The 24,620-nt window shown below is 34.3% G+C and overlaps 1 protein-coding gene across 7 annotated transcripts in view; it reads left to right on the forward strand.

Moving 5' to 3' along the window:
- NAV3 (neuron navigator 3) overlaps positions 1-24,620 on the forward strand; it is a 468,550-nt gene that overhangs the window by 302,421 nt on the left and 141,509 nt on the right. For all 7 annotated transcript variants that reach the window (XM_064701983.1, XM_064701980.1, XM_064701982.1 and 4 more), the window contains 2 exons: positions 9,148-9,220; positions 12,683-12,860. In XM_064701983.1, the coding sequence (XP_064558053.1) occupies positions 9,148-9,220; positions 12,683-12,860 (251 nt within the window). The remainder of the gene's footprint in view (positions 1-9,147; positions 9,221-12,682; positions 12,861-24,620) is intronic.

The following is a 24,620-nucleotide window of genomic DNA, read 5'->3' on the forward strand; positions in this document are numbered from 1 at the left end:
ACTACTGTATAAAAAGGGGAGAGCAGATGGGGAGAGACTACTGTATATGGGGAGAGCAAATGCAGACAAGACAAGAAACAGAAAGAAGAGTGAGTAAAAAAGCTCACACCATTATCACACCATTCTTTTATGTGGTGCTGGATTTTTGGTGTTTGTGGATAGAGCATTTTTTTGTTTTACATGAAAATGACAGGCAGATACTTATAATGATCTGTTTGGCCATCTAAAATTTATGATTAGGGTTGTTTTTTATTTAAATTAAAAATATTAATTTAAATAAAATAAAAATAAATATTAAAAAAATCATTAACATGCTGATATGTACAGGCAGAAACAAACAAACTATATTCTGTATTTGCCATTACAGAAATGATCTCACATTCACTCTAAGTTTTTCAAGCACCAAGTGAGGAGCTAGGTGAAAAATTTGCAGCACTTATTATTGCTTTGGTGTTCCTGACAGGGCTGACAGTAATTTACGCCAGAAGGGATCCAATTCCCACTGTACCATTTTCTTAAAAACAATACACACCCCAGCTTATGCTTTGACCTCAGTAGTGACCTCATACATTCTTTTATCAGCAGGTCAGTACATATGTCTGTTGAATTCTCCAAGTACTTGAGAAGTTAATTTGTTTTCACGTTTCTGGTTTTACTGGTCATATTTCATGTTTGGACTGCATGTTGGAGGAATTTGATGTGCGTGTTTCTTAACATCTCTTGGAAAAGGAAGTGGAAGCTATTTCAGTTTTAAATAAGATTGTCATTTTTTCCTCAAAAAATAACTAATAATTAAATAACTCCTGTATCATTTCCTAAAAATTTTTGCCTGGGAGGCCTTCTACATACCAGTAGTTATTATTCTCTAAGGTAAAATTCTCCCCAGATGCCTTCAGTAAATCAGTTTTTAATTTTCATATATGGTCTCTTATTACAAAGTCAGTGCTTAGTTTGGAACAGTTTTCTGGAATGAAGCTACATGGTTCACTGATAGATACTTTTATTAAGGGCTCCTTAAATTATTCTATTGCAAATAATGAGGAGTTTGCTACAAAAGAGTTAAGCTGAATGTGTCTGTATGTCAGTGTATTCTGCTTAACCCCCTAAAACGTGCCATAATTTTGATAGAAATATGGAATGTGCCTTAATCTAGGCCACGTGCAACAGCAAGTCAGCAGAATGCACGAAACATCTCCCAGCAGGACTTTTAACACCTGTTTTGTCTGGTTGGGTTTTCTAATATACACCACCCATGGAAACTTGACATTACCTTCCAGTGTAGTCACAAGAAGTTAATCCAGTCAGCTGCTATGGCAGGAGCTTATAGGAAATAAATGACCAGAAAATAAATGACATGATTTTTGAGAGCTTGTTTATCTCCCAGTTTTCCCTTTCTTCAAATTTTCCCATTTCTACAAGGGAAACTGAGAATTCATGGCAAATTTCACTCAGTCTCAGCAGTCTGTGGGCAAGGGAACTGTGTAACATGCAGCCTGCCATACAAGCATCTTCCACAGGAACTGCAAATTTAAAACCAAGCTGCTTCCTCAGAAGAGTCATTATAAGTTTTGCATTACTCTGGGCCACATTTCTTTCCATTGCATTTACTTTCAGATTTGGAAGAATTTGTGTGTGTTCTCTGCTATTCCAAGTGTCCTTATTATGTAGTATTAGTAAAAAAAGAAAATTATTACATAATAATACTTTGTACGCTTTCTTCACAAGGAATCTTGGTGGAAACATGCAACTTTTAGACAATCTTGCTTAAAATTAGGAGTCTGTAATTAATTTAGTATGAACACATTTCTATGTTAATAAGGACATACAACTATGAATATACAAGAGACAAGAAAGCAGATCTCTTTCTCTTCACTTGTGTTTAAACTAGTTTAAACTGCACTATATATATAAAAATCATCAGCTTGCTTGTGATAGTTCCATTATAATACTCACAAAATGAGTCCATATGAATCTATTTCACATTGTCCCCTTTGAAACCCTACTCTTAAATTTGAAAAAGGATCTTTCTTTTCGAATACCTATGAATCAGCTATTGGGGATAACATACAATATTCAATATTACAGTGTAGTGAAAATGGTACGATGGATTTGCAAGTAAAATTTTTGATAGCTTTTCACAGAAAGCAGGTAAATCAACAACACTGTCAAATGGAAGGGAGTACATGGCATTGGAGGTGTTTGTTATAATGATTGAGGTTACTGATTGGTACTTTTACAAATAATTGAAATAAATCTTACCATGTATTATAATAAATAAATCATAATTGCATACCTTTTATGGATTAGCTACATTTTATCCCACAAGACATGTACAATTAAAAAGGCATTAGTTTTTTTTCATATTTTAATTATATTACCAGTTGCACATTTTTCTAAAGAGATGAGCAGAATTTCAGACGTGCTAAACATCTGTTTTACAGTGTAAACCAGGGAACCCTCACTATTGAATATTCTTTATGCAATAATTTAAGAATCACATTGACTCCCAAACAGTGCTGAATATGCAGCATTTGAAGAATGGATAGGCAGGTGGATAAGGAAGCAATCCATTTTTGTATACCAGTTTTAATAATGGATGGTGCTTTTGAGCTCTTCAGTTGGATCTCTTCAGAATAAGTCAGCTATCAAAAATGTATTTCTGCACCCAATACTCAGCTTTAAAAAATCATATTGCATACAGATATGTATAAAGCAAGCATGCTCATAAGTAGTGAGCAATGTATTCCCTTATCATTGAAATGGAGCAAGTTACTTTTTAGCTCTTTGTTTTAAAGACTGGCAGAACATAAACACAAACTAGTGAAACCAGCTGGGAAGAAAACCCATAAGGAACAAAATTACAAAGCAAACAAAAAATCTGGGTGTTTCCCACACAACAAGTGAATTGTCAACAGGTCACAATGTGTGCAATGGATGAGTCATTTAAGAGCAGAAACTGAAATAAACTTGTCCTTTTAAATCTCTGAGAACACCTATGGGCATAGCACGTTGTGAAAGTTTATATATTTGGCCAAAGAATAGTCTTAGGTAGTGTGTGTATGAGGATTAACCATGTATTTGTGAGAGTGTATGTGACCAATTCTCTTACTGCTATTAGACATAGAAAAATCAGAGTTTAGGCCATTTCCACCTTGAAATACTTTTCAGTGTCTCCCAGAGCATTCTGTATAGCTAAATCTATATGGAAAGTTTAGTTCTCTTACCAACTCCAACATGTGCATCAAAAATGATTTTATGTACTCATGAAGATGTCTTGGTTGCTTGCCTGAACCTCTGCTTATTCTAGAGCCTGCAATTGAGACCAGTTCACTGGCACTTAACCTACTGAGTAAGAAACCAGATCTCAAAAGCTTGTGCATCTCCTTACATGGCTGATTCCTGTTAAAATCAGACAAATAGTATCTGCTTTTACATTCTTTAAATGTTAATAATTTTATGCAACATGTGAATTGTAAATATTTAGAGTCCAGATTACTAGCTGTGAGGCCTGAATTTTATTTAATTTTGATTCTGCTAGTGCTCCAGGACTTGAAAGAGGAGGAGATGTGTAACAACAATAATATATTTTCTAATTCTGCATTCATTTAAATCCTCCACAAAATTTATTAGTGATGAATATCCATGCAAGAGGAAGATTCAAATGTATGTTTCTCAGTTCAGGTAAATACTCTGGGGACATTTAGGAAGAAACATGCTGGTAAAGTGTGTTTTAAATACAGTTATCGTGACACATACTATCTTGTATCATAATATCAATCTCAAAGAGTACTATTTAGTATTTGCAATTAAAAAGCAAAAAAAAGCATCAAATACTGAAGAGTTTTGTGGAGTTTCTGTTCTTTGGAAAGTGAGTATGAATGTGATTTACTGGATTTCTGTGGAATATTATTTGTATGGATGTCCTTAATCAACCGTCAGCAACATTACAAAACTTCTACAGGGAAAATCCTTTGCCAAATTTTATCTGGGAACTGGGTCACAAATCAGAATGTCAAAACACACACATGGAACTGTGGAAGATAGCGCTGAATGAAGTGCTAACAGAAATAATTGTTTTACTTTTGCTGCCAAAATAATTACGAGCATTTAAGAGCATGTATGTATAGAAACTCTATGCGGTTATAATAATTTGTTGTTTTTATAAAGGTATCCCATTCTTCAGGAAGAATCCAGCTCAAAGTAGGCAAACAGTAACTAACTTGTGTGGCTATATGTTCTTGTAAACTATATTGTCATAAAATTAATAAGAGGGGTTTAGTCAAAGCAAGATATTTTTTGAGCTTCAAGAGAGAAATATAATGCTATGTTAGTAATAATTACATGTCTTATGAGCATCCCACAATTAAATTTATTTTTGCATGTGAAGAAAGTGTCTTTCAGACAAAGGAGATGAAAAGTAATCTTGGCAACAGCAAAAATAATAGGAATAAATAGACATATTCTATGTGTTAAGTCACTGGTGAGTGCATCCCACAAATGAGCTCTTCCTGTAAATCAGCTGTGTACTAAGTACTACTACTATGCAAGTCCCTCAGTCTGATTTAGTGATTTATTTCTGATGATAAATTTCAAATAGCTTTCCCTCAAAAGAAGGTTACCCACAACTATGCAATATCATATGTGTCAACATATTTCCAATGTATCTTCTTTGCATGCTACCTAATCTATTAATATTATCAGAGCTGTGACATTTCTGTTTATTTCTACATCTTCATTATGAACTTCATCCCCTTACATACCAGTGTAAAAATGTATTGGAGATTGCTAGTATTTATGGTGTTAGGTGTCCCAGATGCTTTTATCATGATGCTATGTATATGAATACTATCAAAAAGGATCAGATTTATGAAGAAAGCTTAATATATTGTAAGCATAACCTATTAGGCCTTAATTAAAAAGCATCAAATGGTTGTCTACCTGATGATGCCTACAAATGAATTTCTAAATTATCATCATCTTTGCCAAGTGTATCTTTACCCACAATGCTGGAGATACATTTCAGAATTTGACATAATATCCTTGAGTTTTGATATAGAGGTGATTAGGTTTCCAAATTAGGGTTTTGTTACCTCTGGAAAGCAATTTCATGTGGTGTTGATTGAATAGCTAAGTGGCAAATGTCTATATGGCAATGAAGGTTTATGATATTGTTAATTATTTAAGCTATTTATAGTTGTTAAAGTTTTTAGTATTTAAGTTCTGCTATTCAGTGTGCTGCATTTATTCCATGCTTTTGAATCTTTAATATAAAATAGGAGCCTTGGAAAAAAAAAAAACCAATCAGCGATTGACAGCGGTGGAGAACTTTATCATCAGCAACAGTCTTGGTAGCATGTACCTGTACAAACAAATTTGCAAATTTGAGACTCTTCTCTATTGTGATTTGTAAGATTTGGAGTCAATCTGTATATCCTGAATTCTGTACTGTAATGAGCGATATCATCTGCTACAGTACCTTGTAGTTCTCGTGATACAGCTCACTATAATGATAAACATAATCTCTGCTATAAACTAGTTCTTTTTGCAAGCAAAATTCACTACAGAATTGTAGTCATATGTAAGGTACAAAATTTGTTTGGTGTCTTTGTTGTGTTACACCACAAAATCTTCAGCCACTGATATATGAGCAGCAGAATTCTACACACACAGTGTCAGCTCTAGGAAAAGTTTACCCCAGTGAATAACTACTTATATAAACATGGGCTTCAGGAATTCATACCACTCTTGATTGAAACAGTACTGAGGAATGGAAGCTGCTTGAAATCTCTTGGAACTTTTGTAATTGCAAAATTACTCTCATCTGTGAATGAGTTTGAAGAAAAAGTGTTTGGGGCTGCTTGGGTTTGAGTTCAAAGAATAACTGTGGTTTGCCAGGGCAAGAAGTAGGTAATTAAAGCAATATTTAGAGACACACTGAGAGCTTCAAAATGGGACAATTTTAAGGCTAACATTTTCTAGACTGGAGTGGAAAGAAAGTGAACATAACCCAAAAACGTATTAATGCATGTCTCATTGAATCCCCTAAGAGTTTCTGAGAGTTATACAGTAACTGCAGTTATTATCAGAGAACTGACTGCAAGAGTTGTTTTCTGACATTTTCAGGGTATTATGGGCCTGTGAGTTGCCACACCAAACTTGCTCAATTCACAAGTCAAAACAAGACTTTATTATAAAGCTAACAGTGCAACCCCAGTCTATTGTCTGAAAGTTGGCCACTGCTATTGCTTCATACACCCCTACCAAAGGGGTGACTTTGGACTCAGGGCTTCTGTTACACTTCTCTTGGTGAACTCTGATGCCAAACAGAATTTGCTTTGTAGTTCTGCAGCATACTGAGTCATTGATGTTAGTGGTAATGATTTGTTTTTTCTGAGAGTTTAAGAGACACATGTTGTAAAAGTAAGCATGTGAATTAACCAGGTGCTGTTTCTATAGGGTACTATTCACTAAATGTATGTGAAGGTTTAGGTAGTAGGCTTATTATTTACTATTATTCAGTATTGCAGATAGATATTGAGATGTTTCCACATTAGGACTTAAATATTCTCCTGTTAACTGTGATTTTCTTATATTTGTGGTCTCCTGAACTGCTGCAGAGGGGCCGTGCCCATTATCAAAACTTACTTGATTAAACTAGAATACGTGTTAGAAAATATTGTTCCAGTTATTATGCTACTGGTGTACTGTACTGATTTTTCTTTCTTTATTTTTCTTTTATTCCCCCCTCCCTTTGACTTCTTGTACTTATAGAGCTGAATTTCCCATCTTTGAAGTAATTGATACTGCATTATGGTTGATTTGAAAGTCCAAAGACGCAATGAGTTATGCAGCTAATAGCCCACCAAATCTTCATTTCTTTTCAATGTTTCACAGCATAGATTTTTTCATTCAAAGTTTTTTCTTACATAGTTGACATTGTTTAAAGGTTGAGTAGAAATATTCTCTTCATGTGCACAATTTTCTCAACGGATTCAGGGGTTTGGTTGAATGTCAGCACTGAGCCAGCCCAGTGCCTTGCCACTGCCACCAGGAATGGCACCATCCACCTTGTCCCTCCTTCCCACCTCCCCTTTCCTCTCCCAAGCCACACTTTACTCAGGCTGGGACACGCCCTCCCCGCTGCTGGCTCCTGCACTTCCCTGGCTGCACGGGAAACTGGAATGACTGAAATCCCTTTGCCTTTTTGCTGGGTGAGTTCTCTGCACGGAGCCTGCTCCGGGTGCGCTCAGAGAAGTGCTGAAGCCCAGCAGCAGCAGGGCCCTCACACCTGGGAGGAAGAGGAGGTGAGGAAGAACCAGATCTTCCTATTTTAGCTGCAGCCAACTTGCGACTGATTTAGTTATGTCATGTCTCTATGTATTAAGAATATTAGGTAATTTGGCGTTTCTTCATGGTGTAAAACTGCATAAACATTTAAGAAAATGCCAGTTAATGCCTGGATTGCTGCCGTGACTGTGCTGGGCCAGAGCTGGAGTAATCCCGTTGATTTTAGGGTGATTATTCCACATTCTAAGCTGTGAAAATTGATGACACCATTAAACTGATTTATGAAAGCTTTGTGGTAAACCCCATTTTTTTTAGTAAATTTCATTAGTTTAACTTCAGACTTTGAGTTTTGGTTTTCCTCTGTAATTGACTCAGTAAAAATATTGTTTATCATTCACTGTAAATGTTAGTATGCCCTTGAAATCAAGGTTTGAAAAGACTTCTAAAAATGTGTTTAGTAGTGTTTTAACCTTTATTGTCCTTGAAGAGCAGATCTGAATATTTTTCAATATCTATAAATTTATACATTTATACCCATGGATCAAGACAGTCTGTAGACTCATAATACATATTGCTAGGGTCAGTAGTAAAAAGAATATTTAAATCCTTTTAGCTACTACCATTTCCAGAAAACAATGGCAGAATCCAATGTAGAAAGATGACGGTAGTCAAAGACTTTCCTAGGTGAGAAAAGATACTGCCAAGGATCAAGTAGCTTTCTTTCAAGGAGTGAATTTACCCCTTACGTTTTGATGGTTGAAAACAATTGACATGAGACTTTGTAAAATGTGTAAACATTCAAATAAAATAACTGCATGGACTTGAGCTACTGCAGTTTTATGTTTTTAGTATTGAATATTCTTTGCTTTATTTTTAATGTTCTCCAATGATAATAGGCATTTAAAATATATTGTTCAAATTTTGTTTTATTTTTGTGGTCCTAATTGCCTTGAAATAAATGCATCAACCTAAAATAGTATTTTAAAATCAAATTTGTTAAAGCCACTTGAAACAAAACTTCTCTCTATACCTATTGTTTCTGTTTTCATAGCAGTGTATTTATAGACAAAGATAGTAATTTTTACTTTTATAGCTGATTATTCCTTCAGAGGTCCCGGAAGGACTGGGGTAATCAGCTCAGGATCGTGACTTGAGAACATTTTGGAGCACCCCATCTCCATCATGTATTAGAAATAGATGCATGAAAGCAGTCTAATTCTGTTATTATTCATTTTAGAGGCAGAAGTTTTATCCTTTTATTGATCTACATTTAGGCTACATTTTTGTACCTAAAGCTCTCTGTGGTAGCTGTAGATTTCTTATAAATCACCAAGGGAAGCCATGTTCTTTACTAAGCAAAAACTCTTTTGAGGAAAGAAATTAGAGGAACAACCACTAAAGAGAGTGATATCATTTCTGCAGAATCCCACATCATCCCAAGCAAGTACCTTTGCTTACACTGTTTTTGCTTACATTTTTTAGTCAACTCAGCTGCTCATATCTCCACATATATATTCAGTGTCCAATTCTCTATGAGTGCTTTCACTGCTGCTTGTTTATAGCATACAAAATCCAGTTTTATGTTAACTAGGTGGGTTGCTGAGTTGCCAGCATGCCATTCTGGATTGGGCATTTGTGAATTGTTTTAAGCACCAAAGCGGACAATGAAAGCTTTATCTCGATTCCCCAATTAGCAGTAATCATTCTTGCTAAACTTTGATAAAGAGCTGTAGTATGCAATGAATGTAAAGTATTCATTCCTGAGCAGTTTTTTTGGGTTTTTTTTTTTTTTCTTCTCCCAACATTTCTGTGTTTTGTAAAATAGTCTTATCCTGCTTGTTATTTCTATTCATGTTGCAGATTGAGAATGTTGATGTCTGCCTTAGCTTTCTGGCAGCCAGAGGCGTAAATGTCCAAGGTCTTTCTGCAGAAGGTAAGAGAAACAAATCATCAGAACAAATAACAAGATTTTCTTCTGAAAACTGAATTTCTTAACACAAATCACTTGCACCTAAATACCAAGCTCCAGCTGTCTTGAACAGCATGCAGATATAGATTAATGATAACAAGTGAGAGTTTCCTTTTAATTTTCCCTTGAAATTGAACCAAGAAATGCAATGTTTATGAATCTTGAGACAATGTTTTAAAACAATATTTTTTCAATTGTATTAATCTTTTAATGTTAGCTCCACAATATTAGATAGGCACAGAACTTCCTGAGCATAGATTTTTTAAAAAATTTTTCATATATTTGATTCAAAATAGCAAACAAGAACATAAGAATCCTGCTCAGTTAAATAAACCCAGGGAAGACTATTTGTTTCAGCAAATTTATTATTAGTAGTAATGCTGTCCAGATGAGTCTGAAAATTATAGTATTCCTTTGATGTCTCCTGTTAAGTCAAAGAGTGTGAATGGTTTTGCTGCTTCAGTTATTCTGCTGTATTAGTCACCTTAAATGATTGCCTAATGTGGTTGCAACTAAATTAATAAATATAATTAAAAAAACCATTAAAAATACCAGTTGTCTTAATAATTACATAATATTGCCTTGTTCATGTAAGAGGCAAGTGAATTATTAAAATGTATATGTCTTTGTCCTGTAGCAAATTAAGCAGTTCTGCAAGGTGTGGCACTGAAGGTAACAGGTCCAGAGATGCATCCCTGTATTTTTATTTTGCTTGTAGCATAACTAAAAGCTGGAAGGAATTTTTTTTTCCAGAGATGCTAATTTCAGTTGAATTCTAGAAGATGCATAGAGAAAAAAATTGGAATGCTAACCACTATTCGATTGTGAAATTAACTCAGAATTACTATCTTTCACCATCTGAACCTATCTAGGATTTTACACATGCAACACAGACATGATGTGTACTATCTATTCACCTTGATTGTCAAATTGAAAATTTATTATGAATTTATTTTATGAGGATACTCATTATTTTCATACTCATCAATATGTGATGACATATTTTCTGTACTTTTTAAAATCAGAATCTGTCTGCATTCTGCAATGCCTTTATTGCTACCTTTGTTTTACTTTGGAAAATAATTGTAATAGGATATATGCTTCAATTGTGTAGCTTTAAGTTCATATGCTACTAAAAGCAATACTACTACATAGGACTAAGTGCAAGGACTATGATTTAAAATGCTCTTTATTCTTAAAAACCAAATTTTAATGTTTAGTGCTGAAGTAAAATTAAAATTAATTCTGCTGTTACACAATTGGTCATGATCTGAAGTAAATCCACTACTACCTTCATAATGATATTCTTCAAAGTCCTGCAGAGGTGTGATTTCCTTAAATATACCATTTTTACTGTGTCTAATCCTGAATATTACAATTTTTAGGAGGAGAAGAAATTGAGTTTCTTGTAATAAGCTTTGGTAAACGTGTCTTGTTACTACTGGGTCATTTATTAATGACCACAGTGGTTGCAGAACAATAAACCATTAGCTTAACAAGTTTTGAAGATTTCACAGCCATTTTGACAACTGAACAAAGAGGTCTAAAAAAAAGTAATTTTCAAATCTTGGCTACCAAATCTTGGCTACCAAATCTCTGCTTGAGAACCCAGTTGATAAATAATTATCCAGTTGCTACAAAGAATATCTTCTCATTTTCCAAGTATATGTTTAGTACACATGAGAAGTTTCTGGATTTTTTGATTGTGAGAAATATTCTAACTTTAACTCTGTTAAAATTAGGAAAGAAAAAGTTACTGATAGCATCCTTCCCTAATGATAGTAACAAATATATTAATGCAAAAAGAGCAAAATTTTCAGATTGAAAAATACTGAGTGGGATTTAACAAAGGATTCTTCTTCTGAGCATGAAGTCATGCAAAATGATAAGAGTAAATAAACTGGTGTCGCATACTGGGAGTCTTCTCAAAACAGAGCCACTTAAAATGGATAGTTACATGGTTTTTTGGGGGCGTTTTGAGGATAATTTTAAATACAAATTTTCTGTATTCCTTGACAGTGATCTTCCTTGAAACCAATATGACTGCAAAAGTCATATTGCCTAAAAAGTTTACTTGGTCTGGGAAAGTTCTACATATCTCTCATGGTCTTATTGCTAATCAAAGATCCTGCAGCATCTTCACAGAGGAGATGAATAAGTCTGGCTGCTTAGAACAGATTCACATTCTGAAAAGTATATTTCAGTGTCCGGGATTAGGTTTGATTTTGAAGAACATGTTGTGAGCATAAAAGCTCCAGTGTTTGCTGTCTTAGTATATGTATTAACATTTCACCTAATCCTATTGAAAAAAAATTAGTTTGGTTTAAGAGACATGAAAATGACAGTAACTTTGTATAAATTCAACTTGAAAATTTCCCTGGGAAAGCTGTGCAGCACACTCAGCTCACTATTTTGATTTGCAGGGAAGGCAGAAAGGTTGTGGCATTGCATGACAGGTTGCAAGTCTATAGGTCTAATAAAAACCTTTCCCAAGATGGTCGATGCCAAAGAAAATTAATAATGAAGTTATGAACAGACCTACATGATGCAGATAATTTCATTAAAGTCTTCTGAGGTTTCTTTTTGTCACTGAAATCCTTTATCAGCAAAGAATAACAACATCCTTGAAAAATCTTCATCTCAGGCTGGGTAAAAGCTAAAAAAGTAATGGTAATCCTAGGGATGCTACTGGGGTTCACCAGAATTATATTCAAGTAGTGGTTTAGCCTCATCAAAGCTGCAGTTTTTGTCTTCATTATCAGTAATAGCAATATAAAATAAAAAGCTATAAAATCAAAGTTCAAAGATGTAATCATGAGCATTACAGTCACCTTTTTTAAAAACAACCTTCCATTTATTTTCTTCTCTCATGTTTCCTGCACACCTCTGTATGAATGGCTAGGTGCTCACTGAGGATAACCATTACCATAATACAGTCTTTTTGATTTTTCCAGAATTCACTGTTTATTACCAATGTGCACAGAATTTGCTCCAAAAGCAAACAGAGTAATTTAAAGTCATGAGGTTTGAAGGGATGTATATTTAAGACTAGAAAGAATTCAGATTTTTTCTTAATGGGCTGTTCCTTAATTAGAATATTTGTACTTTGTTGGGACAGGACATTTCAGAATTGTGTCTTACTTAAGGTTGAATATACTCTTGTTTATGACCATGCAAATGTCTCATGATGAAGGCATTGCAGAGATAGTTGTTTATTGCAACACTGACACATAAAAACCCAAAAATTATAATAAAAAATGTACTATCAGTGACACCTAAAATGTCTCTGACATTACAGGTAAATTAGGAGATATAAGACATAAAAATGTATAGGTATGTACAGACATACTTTAGTGTGACTTTTACAAAACTGAAATCTAAAACCAAAGTGTTTTCACTTCCTTTTCTCTTTTGTTTTTTTAATAGAAATAAGGAATGGAAATTTGAAAGCCATCTTAGGGCTGTTTTTCAGTTTGTCTCGGTACAAACAGCAGCAACATCATCAGCAACAGTACTACCAGTCTTTGGTGGAGCTACAACAGCAAGTCCCTTCAACTCCAGCTGAAATCAGCCAGTCCAAAACACATCAAGATATGCAGTCAAGGTAGGTTAAAAAGTTATTTTTCTCAGGTCTAAAAGCTTTTTATTTTTCTGTTCAAAAAGACAAAATTTTGTTTAAAAAATAGGCTATTTAATTGTTTTTTAGCTATTTACACAGTGGTTTCAATGTGTTTTTTGATAGTAAGCCCAGATTTCTTGGGAGTAAAATTAGAGTAACTGCAGAGAACAATACCAATTAGTTTTAGTTCCAGTTTTAGTTAATTGTTAGCCTTTCTTTCACTTTATTATTGATTTTTCTGCACATTGCACAATAAGAGACTGCTAGCTCCCCATGTGGTTAGTATACTGGTTATTTTCATGTTTTCTTCACATTCCCCATTCCACATGAAAATGAAAAATTTCCAGTAATCAACAAAACAGATGGGGAAAAGGCAAAATTAATACTTTCATTTCTTATAAATTCTTTTTATCTCCACACATTCTGGTTTTTGAGGGCCTAATTCTATTCCAATGTTTTGTACAAGGGAGAAGAAATAGCCTAAATCTAGTTGTTTTTTTATAAGTGGGCAGTTTTTATTTAGTTTTAAGGAAACAAAGCACTCATTGGAAACCAATAATTGCTGAATTACATTGCTTTCAGACTGTACCTGAAAACATAATTTTAGAAGGTAGTTGCTTGCAGGCCAGTATAGAAGAAGGAGTTTGAAACAGAAATATCTGTTTAAATAGAAAGAACATTAACAATGTATATTTTATTGGGGAAATTTAAAAAAAGTCAACTGTAGATCATCATGAAGAGTTTTGTCTGTTGCTTTGTTGGGTTCAGTACTTGTTCAATTTTTAATATCCTTGTTCAAAACATTTTTGTGGACTTACTGAACAAATGTATGTTGAGAGTGTGGTAAATCAATGATCTAGATTGGATTAAAAGCATCAGAATAATACATTGAGATTCTGGTTCTTAATTCTATTGATATATAAATTACACTTTCATGTATATAATAAACATATTTCTTCTTAAATGGACGAAGCTTTAACACTTCAGCCTGATAGAAATCTGTATCTTGGAACTAGAAATGCTTTAAAAATATGTTTTAGGGGGACATGTTGCTAATAGCATGTTAATTACCGCATTTGATGCAAAAATTAAGATACATGTGTTTGACTGGGGCATTATGAAGTGAAATGCTTTTATTTTCTCTGCTGCTGAAAATTAATGTCTTTGAAGGTTTTTCCTGTGAAGTATACTATTAACATGTAATCTAGGAAATTATGGTCGGGTCCTAGAGGAGTCTGACCATTCTCAACATTTTCCAAAACTGAATTTCTGCTTTATGGAGGATATTTAATACTGCATAAGAGACAATAACATCTTGTTATTCAGGAAATAAGTGTTCACAGCTTTAATCAGGGGAATTAAGAGCTTAGCCAGCTTCCTGTAAATACCTTTGGTTACTGTTTTTTGTTTTTAATTTAGTGAAAGAACTGAAACATTTCCTGATTTTATAATTTATCCATGGTGAATTTTTAATAACAAAAAAAATTATAGTGTTCTTTGTACATCATGACTATTGCAAGAATTTCTCCAAAAAAGCCTGGATAAAGCAGGTTTTTTACTATTTGGATGATGGTGATTCTACATGGTAGGCAAAGAGGTGTTGAATCTTTTATTAAGCTTTCCATTATAATTCCCTGAGATCTCCTGGTACTTCTGCACTTTTTTATTCTTTTCTATTTTACTATGTTAAAACATGCTTCCTTAAGAAGAAGAGAAATTATTCCATGTCCCAGATTCTCCACATTTACAATTTTGTAGTGGCATCTAAGTCTGGTGTAAAAAAATTTCAACTTTCATCAGTGTGCTTTAAACTCCACTGTAATCTAGCAGTTTAAAATAATTTAATTCATTGATTAAATTTATATTCATAGTTAAGTTTCAGATGTAAAATATTTCTATGCAAAAAATTACCAGAACAAGATTGATGACATCTTTCTAATTTCTTATCTGTAAACTGAAAGCAAATTTTTTTCTGTTTGCTTTCGCATACAGAGAAGTTTGATGCTTGTTAATATAAAGTCTTTATTGCCTGAGGGAATATGGTTTATTCTATCCATATATTTTTCATTTCAGTCTTTAAGAATAAAAAAAGATGCCTACCAAAAACTTTCTCCTATATGAAAATTTTCTATCGTCTACTATAAATTTAAGTACATCTAATATTATGAGCTCCTAAGAAAAAGAAGGAGCCCTGGAACTTAGAAACAAACAAAAACACAATTTTTTAAAAATACTAATTTTCTTTTATTTGTCAAATTTTGAAGTAATATAAGTGAATTAGCATAAAATAATATTTCCCTTCCTAAGAAAAATCACTACATGATTAGTGAAAACAAGTTTTCCACTAATAGATGGGCATACATAAACATCCACTGATGTGAATTCTCTCTGGTGGACTTACCAACACTTCTTTTCATAGCAACCATTTATTTCAAGTAATTGTTTCCCAATAAAATAAATAATTTGAAATAGTATTTAAAAATATTTACCAAACACATTTCTAGTTTAAAGATGCTAATGAGTAAATAAAAGCTTCTTTTTAGAAAGAAGCCAAAATATGAATTAAAAAAGAAAAGATTACTTTGGTGAGATCTATTTGCCTCTTGCCCACTTTTAGCTGTCTGAAATGTGGACAGGTAGCTTACATGATTCCTCAAACTGATTTGTATGATTGCTTTCATGTCAGGTGTCTCAGCTGTATATATTAGAAATGTCACAACATAACTGAGCTGGGGGAAGCTCATGGTTTAGGAGGTCCTTAGGAACTCACATGGCTGCTCTTTCGGACACTCTATCTATCTTTAGATCTTTTTGGCAAAAAGTAGTTTCATACAGATACTGAAACCTACACATTTCACTGTATGAAGAATTTTGGAAAGTGATAAGATCTGAAGTGTATATTAATGTACATTCTGCACACTGTCCATATGAAATTAACTCAATAGATAATCTAACTGCTATCAATCAATAATGGAGTCATTTTACTTTTTTTCTGAAGTGCTGTTGATAAAGCAAGCTGTTTTATCCTTTCATAGTAAATGTTTATCTTAACGGCTATTTATTATTACACAACTATTGTGCAGATATGCCATTCTTTATTACCATATTGCAGTTCTGAATATGTTTTTAAAAATTCTTGATTCTTTCTGTTTTCTAACATTTGTAACATAACTGTGGAAAGGTTTGGTATGCAGAAGCCCTAAGGCAGAAAATCCCTTACGGTTTATATTTCGGAAAAAATATTTGGCAAATGCACATAACAGAGAGTAGTTTTCATTAGATTGACCCACAGTCTTATATTATCTGGAAATAGTTTTTTCAGGTTTTTGAAAGGAACAAGAATTATCTTATTATTATGGCAGAAGCCAGATAATTCATATAGCTGCTAACACATGAATGGGACATTTGTCTTTTTTCAATAATGGCAAAATGCTTCAAACCTAATTTGAGTAAATTTTCAAGGGTGAAAGTCATCTTCTTACACTGTGAGTATTTTATTTCACTGGAAGAATCACACGTATTTACTTTGCATATTTGCCTGAGAAATAAAGATGTCTTTTTAATGCACTCTGTACATTTAAGTGCATTTGATATCCATATGCTTGTATGTGTGCCTACATGTAAGCAAAAGAAAAATATACTGAATACATTGAAAAAGGTGGGTGATTTTATAGACTATACATTTTCTTAAATCTTCAGTAATCAGTCACATATAAACTATGTCTTAGTTTACATTAATAACTGAGGTTATTTTAGGTTATAATATTCTGTAAGAAAAGTTACCTTCTTCATTGCTTCCAGGTAATGCATACTAAGCATATTGTGTAATGTCAACTTTATTTCCTAGGAGGTAAAAATCTGCTGTATTTTCTTTATTAAACAAATATAAGAAGGTGATGCCCTTCACTTTTTCCAAGAGAAATACAGATTATACATGGGAGAAGGAAATACCTCTGAGAAGTCACACTGAAAATGGTCAGATAACAGCTGAAGACCAAGAAAGTTTTGGCTTTGTATGTGCAGGGCTAGCATCTCACTTGCCTAATTTAAAAGACTGGTCCTGCTGATGATGGTGGTGATGATGGTACTCATCCCCATTTCCAGGTTATGATGGCCTCAGTAATGATCAATGTCTTTGATCATTACCACATCTGACCATTTCCCTGTGCCACTGAAGGCAAGCTACTTTATACAGTATTTGAGCCCTTTGTCAACAGAAACTGAAACAGGCACCAAATTTTATTAGGTCTCTACAGGTTTCATACACAGGCTGTTTGCTAAGAAGCCTTGGGGGAGGGTTATAATCAGAATATCACAAGACTGGACAGGTTAGATTTGTACAGAAATGGGTAATTCAGGAGACTGATCCAGGGGGCTACTTATCCTTGTGTGACTAGGAGACAACACAGACAGGAATGTAATTAAACCAATTTCTGGAGGAACCTCTCTTTCCTAAGTGCAAAGTTAGCGTGGGAGGATAGTGAACATTCTTTTACAGGCTACTTACAAAGCTATCCAAAGTTGGTCAGTGTGGCAATCTTTAACATTCCTGTTCCCATGTAAGCTGTCTGTGACCAATGTCAGAATTGTGAAAGTTGTGCATACAGAAGGCAAGCAATATTCTTCTTGTGAAAGAGTGTTATTTGCCTATCTAGTCCTATGGCCAACAGCAGCATTTCAAATTAAATGTAAAAGGAAGGAAGGAAGTTGATTCATGGTAATTGAAATTGCCTTGCAAAAAGCATGCATTCTTTATGGAATATCATAGATTTGTACCAGTAATTATGAAAACTCTGAAATTATTAGACTGTTACTGAAAAAATCTGGAGTAAATAAATAGTAATGAAAGGCAAAGAATAGTTTTAGATGTGATTTCTGATTTCTTTTTACCCTAAAATTTCCTGTATTCTTCCATGACTAACTGTGGGAATTGAATATTTCAAAATCTGAAGTTGGCATTTCACTCTTTCCTTATGACTTAATTGCAGCTCTGAGATTCATTTTTAAAAATACAGTGCTGGTGGCCTTATTTATATCTGTCAGTACAGATAGATGACAACAATGGCTACATTATATTTTTATGCTTTGCTTTGGTAGTGGATTCCATTATCAGAGCAATACATCTGTGGTGATGATCTTTCAACCACCCAGATACTAAGAGAAAACATATGTGGATGAAAGAAGTTCTGTCTCATTTACAGATTAGACAGTAACTGGTTTCAGTAAGCTGTCAGAAAAATTCCCCTAGATGGAAAAACTATTTTATCATGTACAGGAATGATGAGCACAGCTTGAGGTCTGGATGGATTTTGTTACATTGGTTATATTAAAAGTGCACCCTGGTTTTCCTGAGCATATAAACAAAGTTAGGTAGCTGATTTCTGCAGGCAGTTGCATATATAACTACTGCAAGGAGCAGGGTTTCATGTTGCCTGCTGCTCAGAAGTACTAGGGAAGAAATTAAGCCTGTTGGATGCAGAGCTTGTGCTTTGTGAAATACAGAAATGAAAATGCAGTGCTTATGATTATGAATTGAAATAGATCCAAGTCAGAATAGTGGAAATCTGCATGGCAGTCTTGATTACATCACTCTGTTTAGAAAAAGGCCTTCATTTAAATATTCTGAAGGTTTAAAATATGGTTACAGCAGTCTACACCAAGTGTGTTGAACTGACATAGGCTGGAAAATGGAAGATGTACATAGTTGTGTGTGCTTCTTCGTTGATATACAGGAAAGGGATGAAACAAGTCCCTTTGCTGTCCTTAGCTCATGCCATTGCTAGTCACTTGGTTTTGTTGAAAGGAAAGAGGCAGGTAGTTCCTGCTTTTCCCACTGTGGAATCATTACCACACTGATTCTGAAGGGAAGAAAAATTAGGAAAGTCTTTCTTCCTTCTGTTCTCTTTTTGCTAGTAAGGGTCTAAGTGCTATTAATCTAATCTGATGTATTTTTACATGTCTGGGAGATAATGCAGAATGAGTTGCTTTATGTGATTGTTCCAGGATCTGCAGGAAGCTGACCTTTAAATGGCCCTTAGGTATTTAATTTTATTTTAACCTTTTATTTTACCTTGCAATTCAGCTGTGGCTCTTTTTTTTTCTACTCCCCAAAGATGCAGTCATTACAGTCCTTAAGGTTCCAAATGACAGAAACTTCAGAAAGGAAGTTTTTTCATTATATTTGTCCCAAATTCCAAGTATATAAAGCATTTAGTGTGTCTCGGTGGCAAATGACTAACATGTCTAATAACCTTCACACAGAAAAGATAGAAAACAGCATTAGTAAGAATGTATTTCTCATATACTTCTTCCATGTAGCCCATCCTTCTAAGAAGATATCTAATAACATTACTTCCGTTTAAAATAATGAGGGAAAAGGTATTTTAGAGTGACATTCAGGTTCTGAAATAAATGGTCTTCTCTATTGGTATAGTACAGCACTCTAGCAGACTATTGCATGCCTAGAGAGAAAATAAAAAATGTAAATTAAAAAGCATTTTTAGTCTCTCAATAGCATTTCAGATTTTTTTAAACTGTTCATCCTCTATTGACCGTTTCACCACCAGTCCTTCATAAACTGCTTGAATCTTTTACCTTCTTAGCTATTTCTGTGTGCTGGATCCTTCAAACTTGTTCTTTAGTGATTGGTGTCTCCCTTTGTTTGTTGCACAGGCTTTTTTCTCCTTGCAAAGTACCCGATGTTTGTCTGAACACTTTGTTTAGGAACCTGTGGCATGCAGTTACCCTGGGTTCTTCTGTTTATAAGTTACCTCTGTTCAAGAACAATATTTTTCCCTCCATTTCTGCTGTTTGCAGTTCGAAATGCATCTGTCATCTTTTCTCATTATCTGTTCTTGCAGTTTTCAAAAAAGTGTTTTAAATCAGTTTAGTGAAATTTTTCATTTTGTACATTCCAGATATTCTCATTGTATGGCCTGTGTCACCCTTTCCACTCATTACTATTTATGTGTCAGTTTTTAATGCACTTTGGACATAATTTTCACTGTTGCTAATCCAGATCAGGTAGAATTTAATGGCAAGTGTTCCATTCATCCTTGTAGCACTTGAATCCAATCTTTTATATATTTCTTTCTGAAGGAATAGAAGCTTTATAATTGTTATTTTCCCTTCAGACATTCTTTGTTGCTCTACACTCACTTTCAACTGAGATTCATTAGACCTTCTCATTCTCTGAAAATGAAGTCCGATGCAAATGTCAATACATTTATTACTTTCCAGGACCTGCCACCAGTTTAATTCTGACATCTTGTGAACATTGGAGGTTGCCTACAATTATTTGTACATGGCAAATGAAATTTCAATACATGTGGCAATTACAATACATGTAAAATTCAATGGTAGCCATATTAAATTAGCACAGTCTTCATTCTTTTTTTTTGTTTTACGTTAAATGATAGGTAGCAAACCTATTATGAAGAAAAATGTTCTTTCTTTTTTCCTATTTATTCCTTAATGAATTCCTTCATACCAATGTCTGACTCAGACTTTTCCTTGCATTTTTGCATTCATTTAAGTCATAGTTTTATATTTGTACTTACTTTATTTGCTTCTGTCAGTCCTTTTTATCATCTATTATATCTTACTATTTTCAGAGACTGTGCAACAAAATTGATATTCTACATATTGTGGTTTTCCAGGTGTCAGTTAATAAAATAACATTACACTTAGAAGCTGCTGTGATGGAGATGACTTTAATTTACCCAAAAAAGCTCCAAAATAAAAATCCATATAAATTCCAAAGAAGCCTAGGCAGTGCTGTTTGGCAGTCATTGCCTGTGGAAAATAGGTTAAATAGAAGTGGAAAAAAAGGTTTTTTATATTTAGATTTCACCAGACTTACAAGAATTTATTTGTGTTTTGAAAATACTTAAGGGAAAATAGCTGAGTTACTGGTAGAACCTTTTGTATTTTCTTTATATTACAAAGCCCTTTGCCATTTCAAAGTCAATGGGGAGACTGAACAAAATGCTTACAAACGTATTTTACTACTGTCAATAGAAACAGTTAACCATGTGATAATTTTTTGACTGATGCAGGTTTATAGCAATCCCAGCCATACATTAGGATGTGTTATGAATGTGGACTTTCTGTAAATCAGTGCAAAGATTCAAGAGATAATTAGAATAGATTTGAAGAAGTAAAATTATCAGCATTTTTGTCATCTCCATTTCCATTTCCTCCAGGAAAAAACTGTATTACAGTTTTATTGTATCAAAGTGTGAAGTAGAATGGTGGCATATGATTCTGTGCAAATACTCTGATATAATTCTGTTCTAGTATAAGATCATAAGTGGTATGGAGATAAGGTCATACAATGGTACAGTTGGTCCCTAAGGGCCTAATCCTAGTTCTGGCAGCACACAGTAATCCACTTGTCTAATTTGTTCAGAGAAAAATAATGAGGTTTAAAAGATGGCATTTTAGGTGTGCTACAGGTTAGGATTAAGCACAGTAGTGAAGTAGCACAGTGTCCTAAACCACAACACACAGTTACTGCTAGAGATCCACTTTGTTTCTTTAATGTTGTGGTTCATGTACTCCTTCATTAAATTGCACAAAATACCAATACTACAATACTGGGACTGCAGCAGAAAAGCTATGGTCACTGTTTATTCATTCTTATTAAAAGGCTCTGTATTCTGCAGGAAGATAAATATTGGTGCAAAACTGGGTTATCTGCATTTTGGTTTATGAGTTGTGAACAATAGGAAAATATTGAAAACATAATTTTGCTTGTACCTTCAAGCATGAATCATTTGGAGACAGACTGCTTGAATAAGATGCCAGAAGTTCAAAGAGCGGAAAGGAGAAATGTCCAAATAATTTAGAACAGATGACAGGGTATGAGCTAGAACTGCCTGAGCCACAGACATTTCCTCTTGTGAATGAAAAAAAAAAAAAAAAAGTGTATTTATTTGTTAAATATATAATATTTATCTCTATATTTGTCTGTTTATATTTATTTTTATTTTTACCTCTATCTGTAGATAATATACCTCTATTTATAAAATACACGTTCATAAATAACATTTATATAAATTTTAACTGTTTATTTATTTATAAAAAAACAAATTGGTAAAGGTGTAGATATATGTAGTTATATAGATACATACATGTGGATATGGCCATATATTAATTCACCAAGGCTGGACTAAAAAAGGGAAAAGAAATGTCTGAAAAATATTGTTTGTACAGAAAATTAAGGTTTTTTTGGTTTCTTCCTCAGTGTTCCTTAAAAATACATTTGGGGAATCTACCTTCTACCTGCCCAAATTGTTTGGTAGGGTGAGGGCTTGGTAACTTTTGTTCCCTGTGGCATCTTTCCAGGCACACTTGGAATTTGGAGTCAGGTATACCTTAGAATGTTACCTCTTGTGCTCTTCAACCAGTAGGATGATGAGCAACCAAATAGAAAAAATTTAAGAAAGAATTTTTTTTTCTTATTTAAGACAGAAACTATTAAAAAAAAAGATGCACAGGACAGCTGAGACCTTCTGGGCAAATTTTTACATTGAAAAAACACTTTTTAAACTAGTCTTTTCCAGAGAATTGTTCTAATACAAAAGTCTTGAACAGCTCTGGAGTGCATTCAGACTAGAGACTAAATGCACTTTGTAAGATCAACAGCATATTAAAATTCAAGTATGCCAGTAAGGAAGAAAGAGTTTGATTATGTTCTGCAAAACCCTTTCCTTTTTCTAATTTGAACATAGTGCATAGCTGGCATTTTAGAACCACAATGTGACTCATAACATTACAGGAAAATGACAGTGTGATGTAACATGATCCTATTGATCCTTTGGAGGACTTAATAAAAAGTATATGATATTCAGGGTGTCACTGCATGGGTTACTTTTTGAAGATGGAGGTTAAAATATTTTTAGCTTGATTTATGCTCTTTTCAGGTTTATTGAAGGTTCATGGTTCAGCTTTATGTGTTAACCCACTTTCAAGGGCCTGCTTCTTTTCTGGCATATTGTATGGCAACAAAATAGAGTTTCTGGTAGTTTAGTCCAGTGTCAAACAATCTGTTGCCATCTTTCTGCATAGAATTATAGAATGATTTAGGTTGGAAAAGACCTCTAAGTTCATCAGGTCCAACTGCTCACCCAGCACTGCCAAGTCCACCACTAGAACCTATCCCTAAGTGCCACATAAACTCATTTAATATTGTAGCCTACATTGATTTCCTAGTCTCCTCTACACCTTTTAGGGCCTTTCCATAACTGACCATGCCTGCAAATGAATGACCCCTGTCAGCTCCCCATGCTGATGGAGCATGGTGCAGAGGCCCCAGTGCAGCTGACTGTGCTGCACAGCCACGTGCAGAGCCCTGGCACGGTGCAGCCACTCAGCGCAATACACACCTGGTGTTCTCCATCAGCACCTCAGGCTCAGCACCACCACTGTTCTTTCTTCCCAGCTACCTCTGTGCTGAACTGCCTTTCTGGGCAGTCTCAGGATGTTTATTCCGTTTTCTCACAGCAAATGAAATTTCCCAGTTGTCACCATTTCATATCTGCTGTGTTGACTAGTGTTTCCCTGGTTTGTAAAACAAAATATTTATGCCTATATGCCATTTTACCTGTTTTGGACCACGTTTACTTCACTTCCCCAATGTCTTATTTGGAAGAGGAGAGTAAAGCATCTTGTCTGCTCCTATGTACATAGTGTAAATGATTGCTGATATGAGTATTATAACAGTGGAAAGGGTCTTGTAGACCCTGAGAAATGGTATTAAACAGCTGAGAACAAGAAGCCTTAAAAATCCCCCTTTCCAGCCCTCTGACAAGTAAATACTTCCTCATCATGAATGCTGTAGCATTAAACTGGCACTGTCTGGTATGTTAAGATCCATTTACTGCTTTATTACAGACACACACTTATTATATCATGGTGTGGATTTTTAAGCATTAAAATTAACTGTTTTAAGCAAAATGGGTTTATTTTCCTGACTGAGAGATACTATCCACAGACAATTACGTGGTAGGGTAGAGGGCAGTATATAAGTATTTGTTCATACATTTAGAAGAGTGGGTAGGCTAAAGTCTAGTCTCAAACACCATTGCAGTTCACGTCCATGAAAGTGGGCCAGTAACTGGGACATGCATCCATGGAAAGCTTTCATGGGCTCAGCACATCCAGAGCTAATAAACAAGGAAAACCTAAAGTCATTAGAACTTGATGCAGCTGCTTTATGAGTTAAATTCTCTTTTTGCCTTTCTCTTGTCACATTACTTTGGAAAATAAATTTAATCAGTCACGGTGGAAATCATGCTTTACAAATCATGTTTTACTGACATTGACACTTTCATCAATTCCTGTCAAGCCTGTCTGGAAAGTTTGAAAGTAGTCTATAGGCTAATGTTTCATGAATTTGCTAGTGGATAGAGTCCCAAATAACAGCCGCAGAAGGGAAGCATTCTTGCAAGCATTATCAGATAGGTATTTTATGTATTTATTGCTATTAAAAGTATGTGGGGTAGTTTAAGACCACTGAGATTAAGGGTTTTGATCTTTCAGTTTACTCTTGAATGTATTGTTTGAGGTAGAAATGCTATGATACACTAAGGCACTGCAGCCTACTGACTCTTTTTTCCCATCTTACATTCCATGTTGATTGTACTGTGTATCATTCCACCTTTTACAGCCTAAATGCACAAAGGTTTATGTGACAACAATTTTTCTCACAAATCCCTTATTTTAGTCAACGCAGATAACCAG

Source organism: Zonotrichia leucophrys, chromosome 1A (genome assembly GCF_028769735.1).
Source record: "Zonotrichia leucophrys gambelii isolate GWCS_2022_RI chromosome 1A, RI_Zleu_2.0, whole genome shotgun sequence".
In the NCBI taxonomy this organism is placed as follows: domain Eukaryota; kingdom Metazoa; phylum Chordata; class Aves; order Passeriformes; family Passerellidae; genus Zonotrichia; species Zonotrichia leucophrys.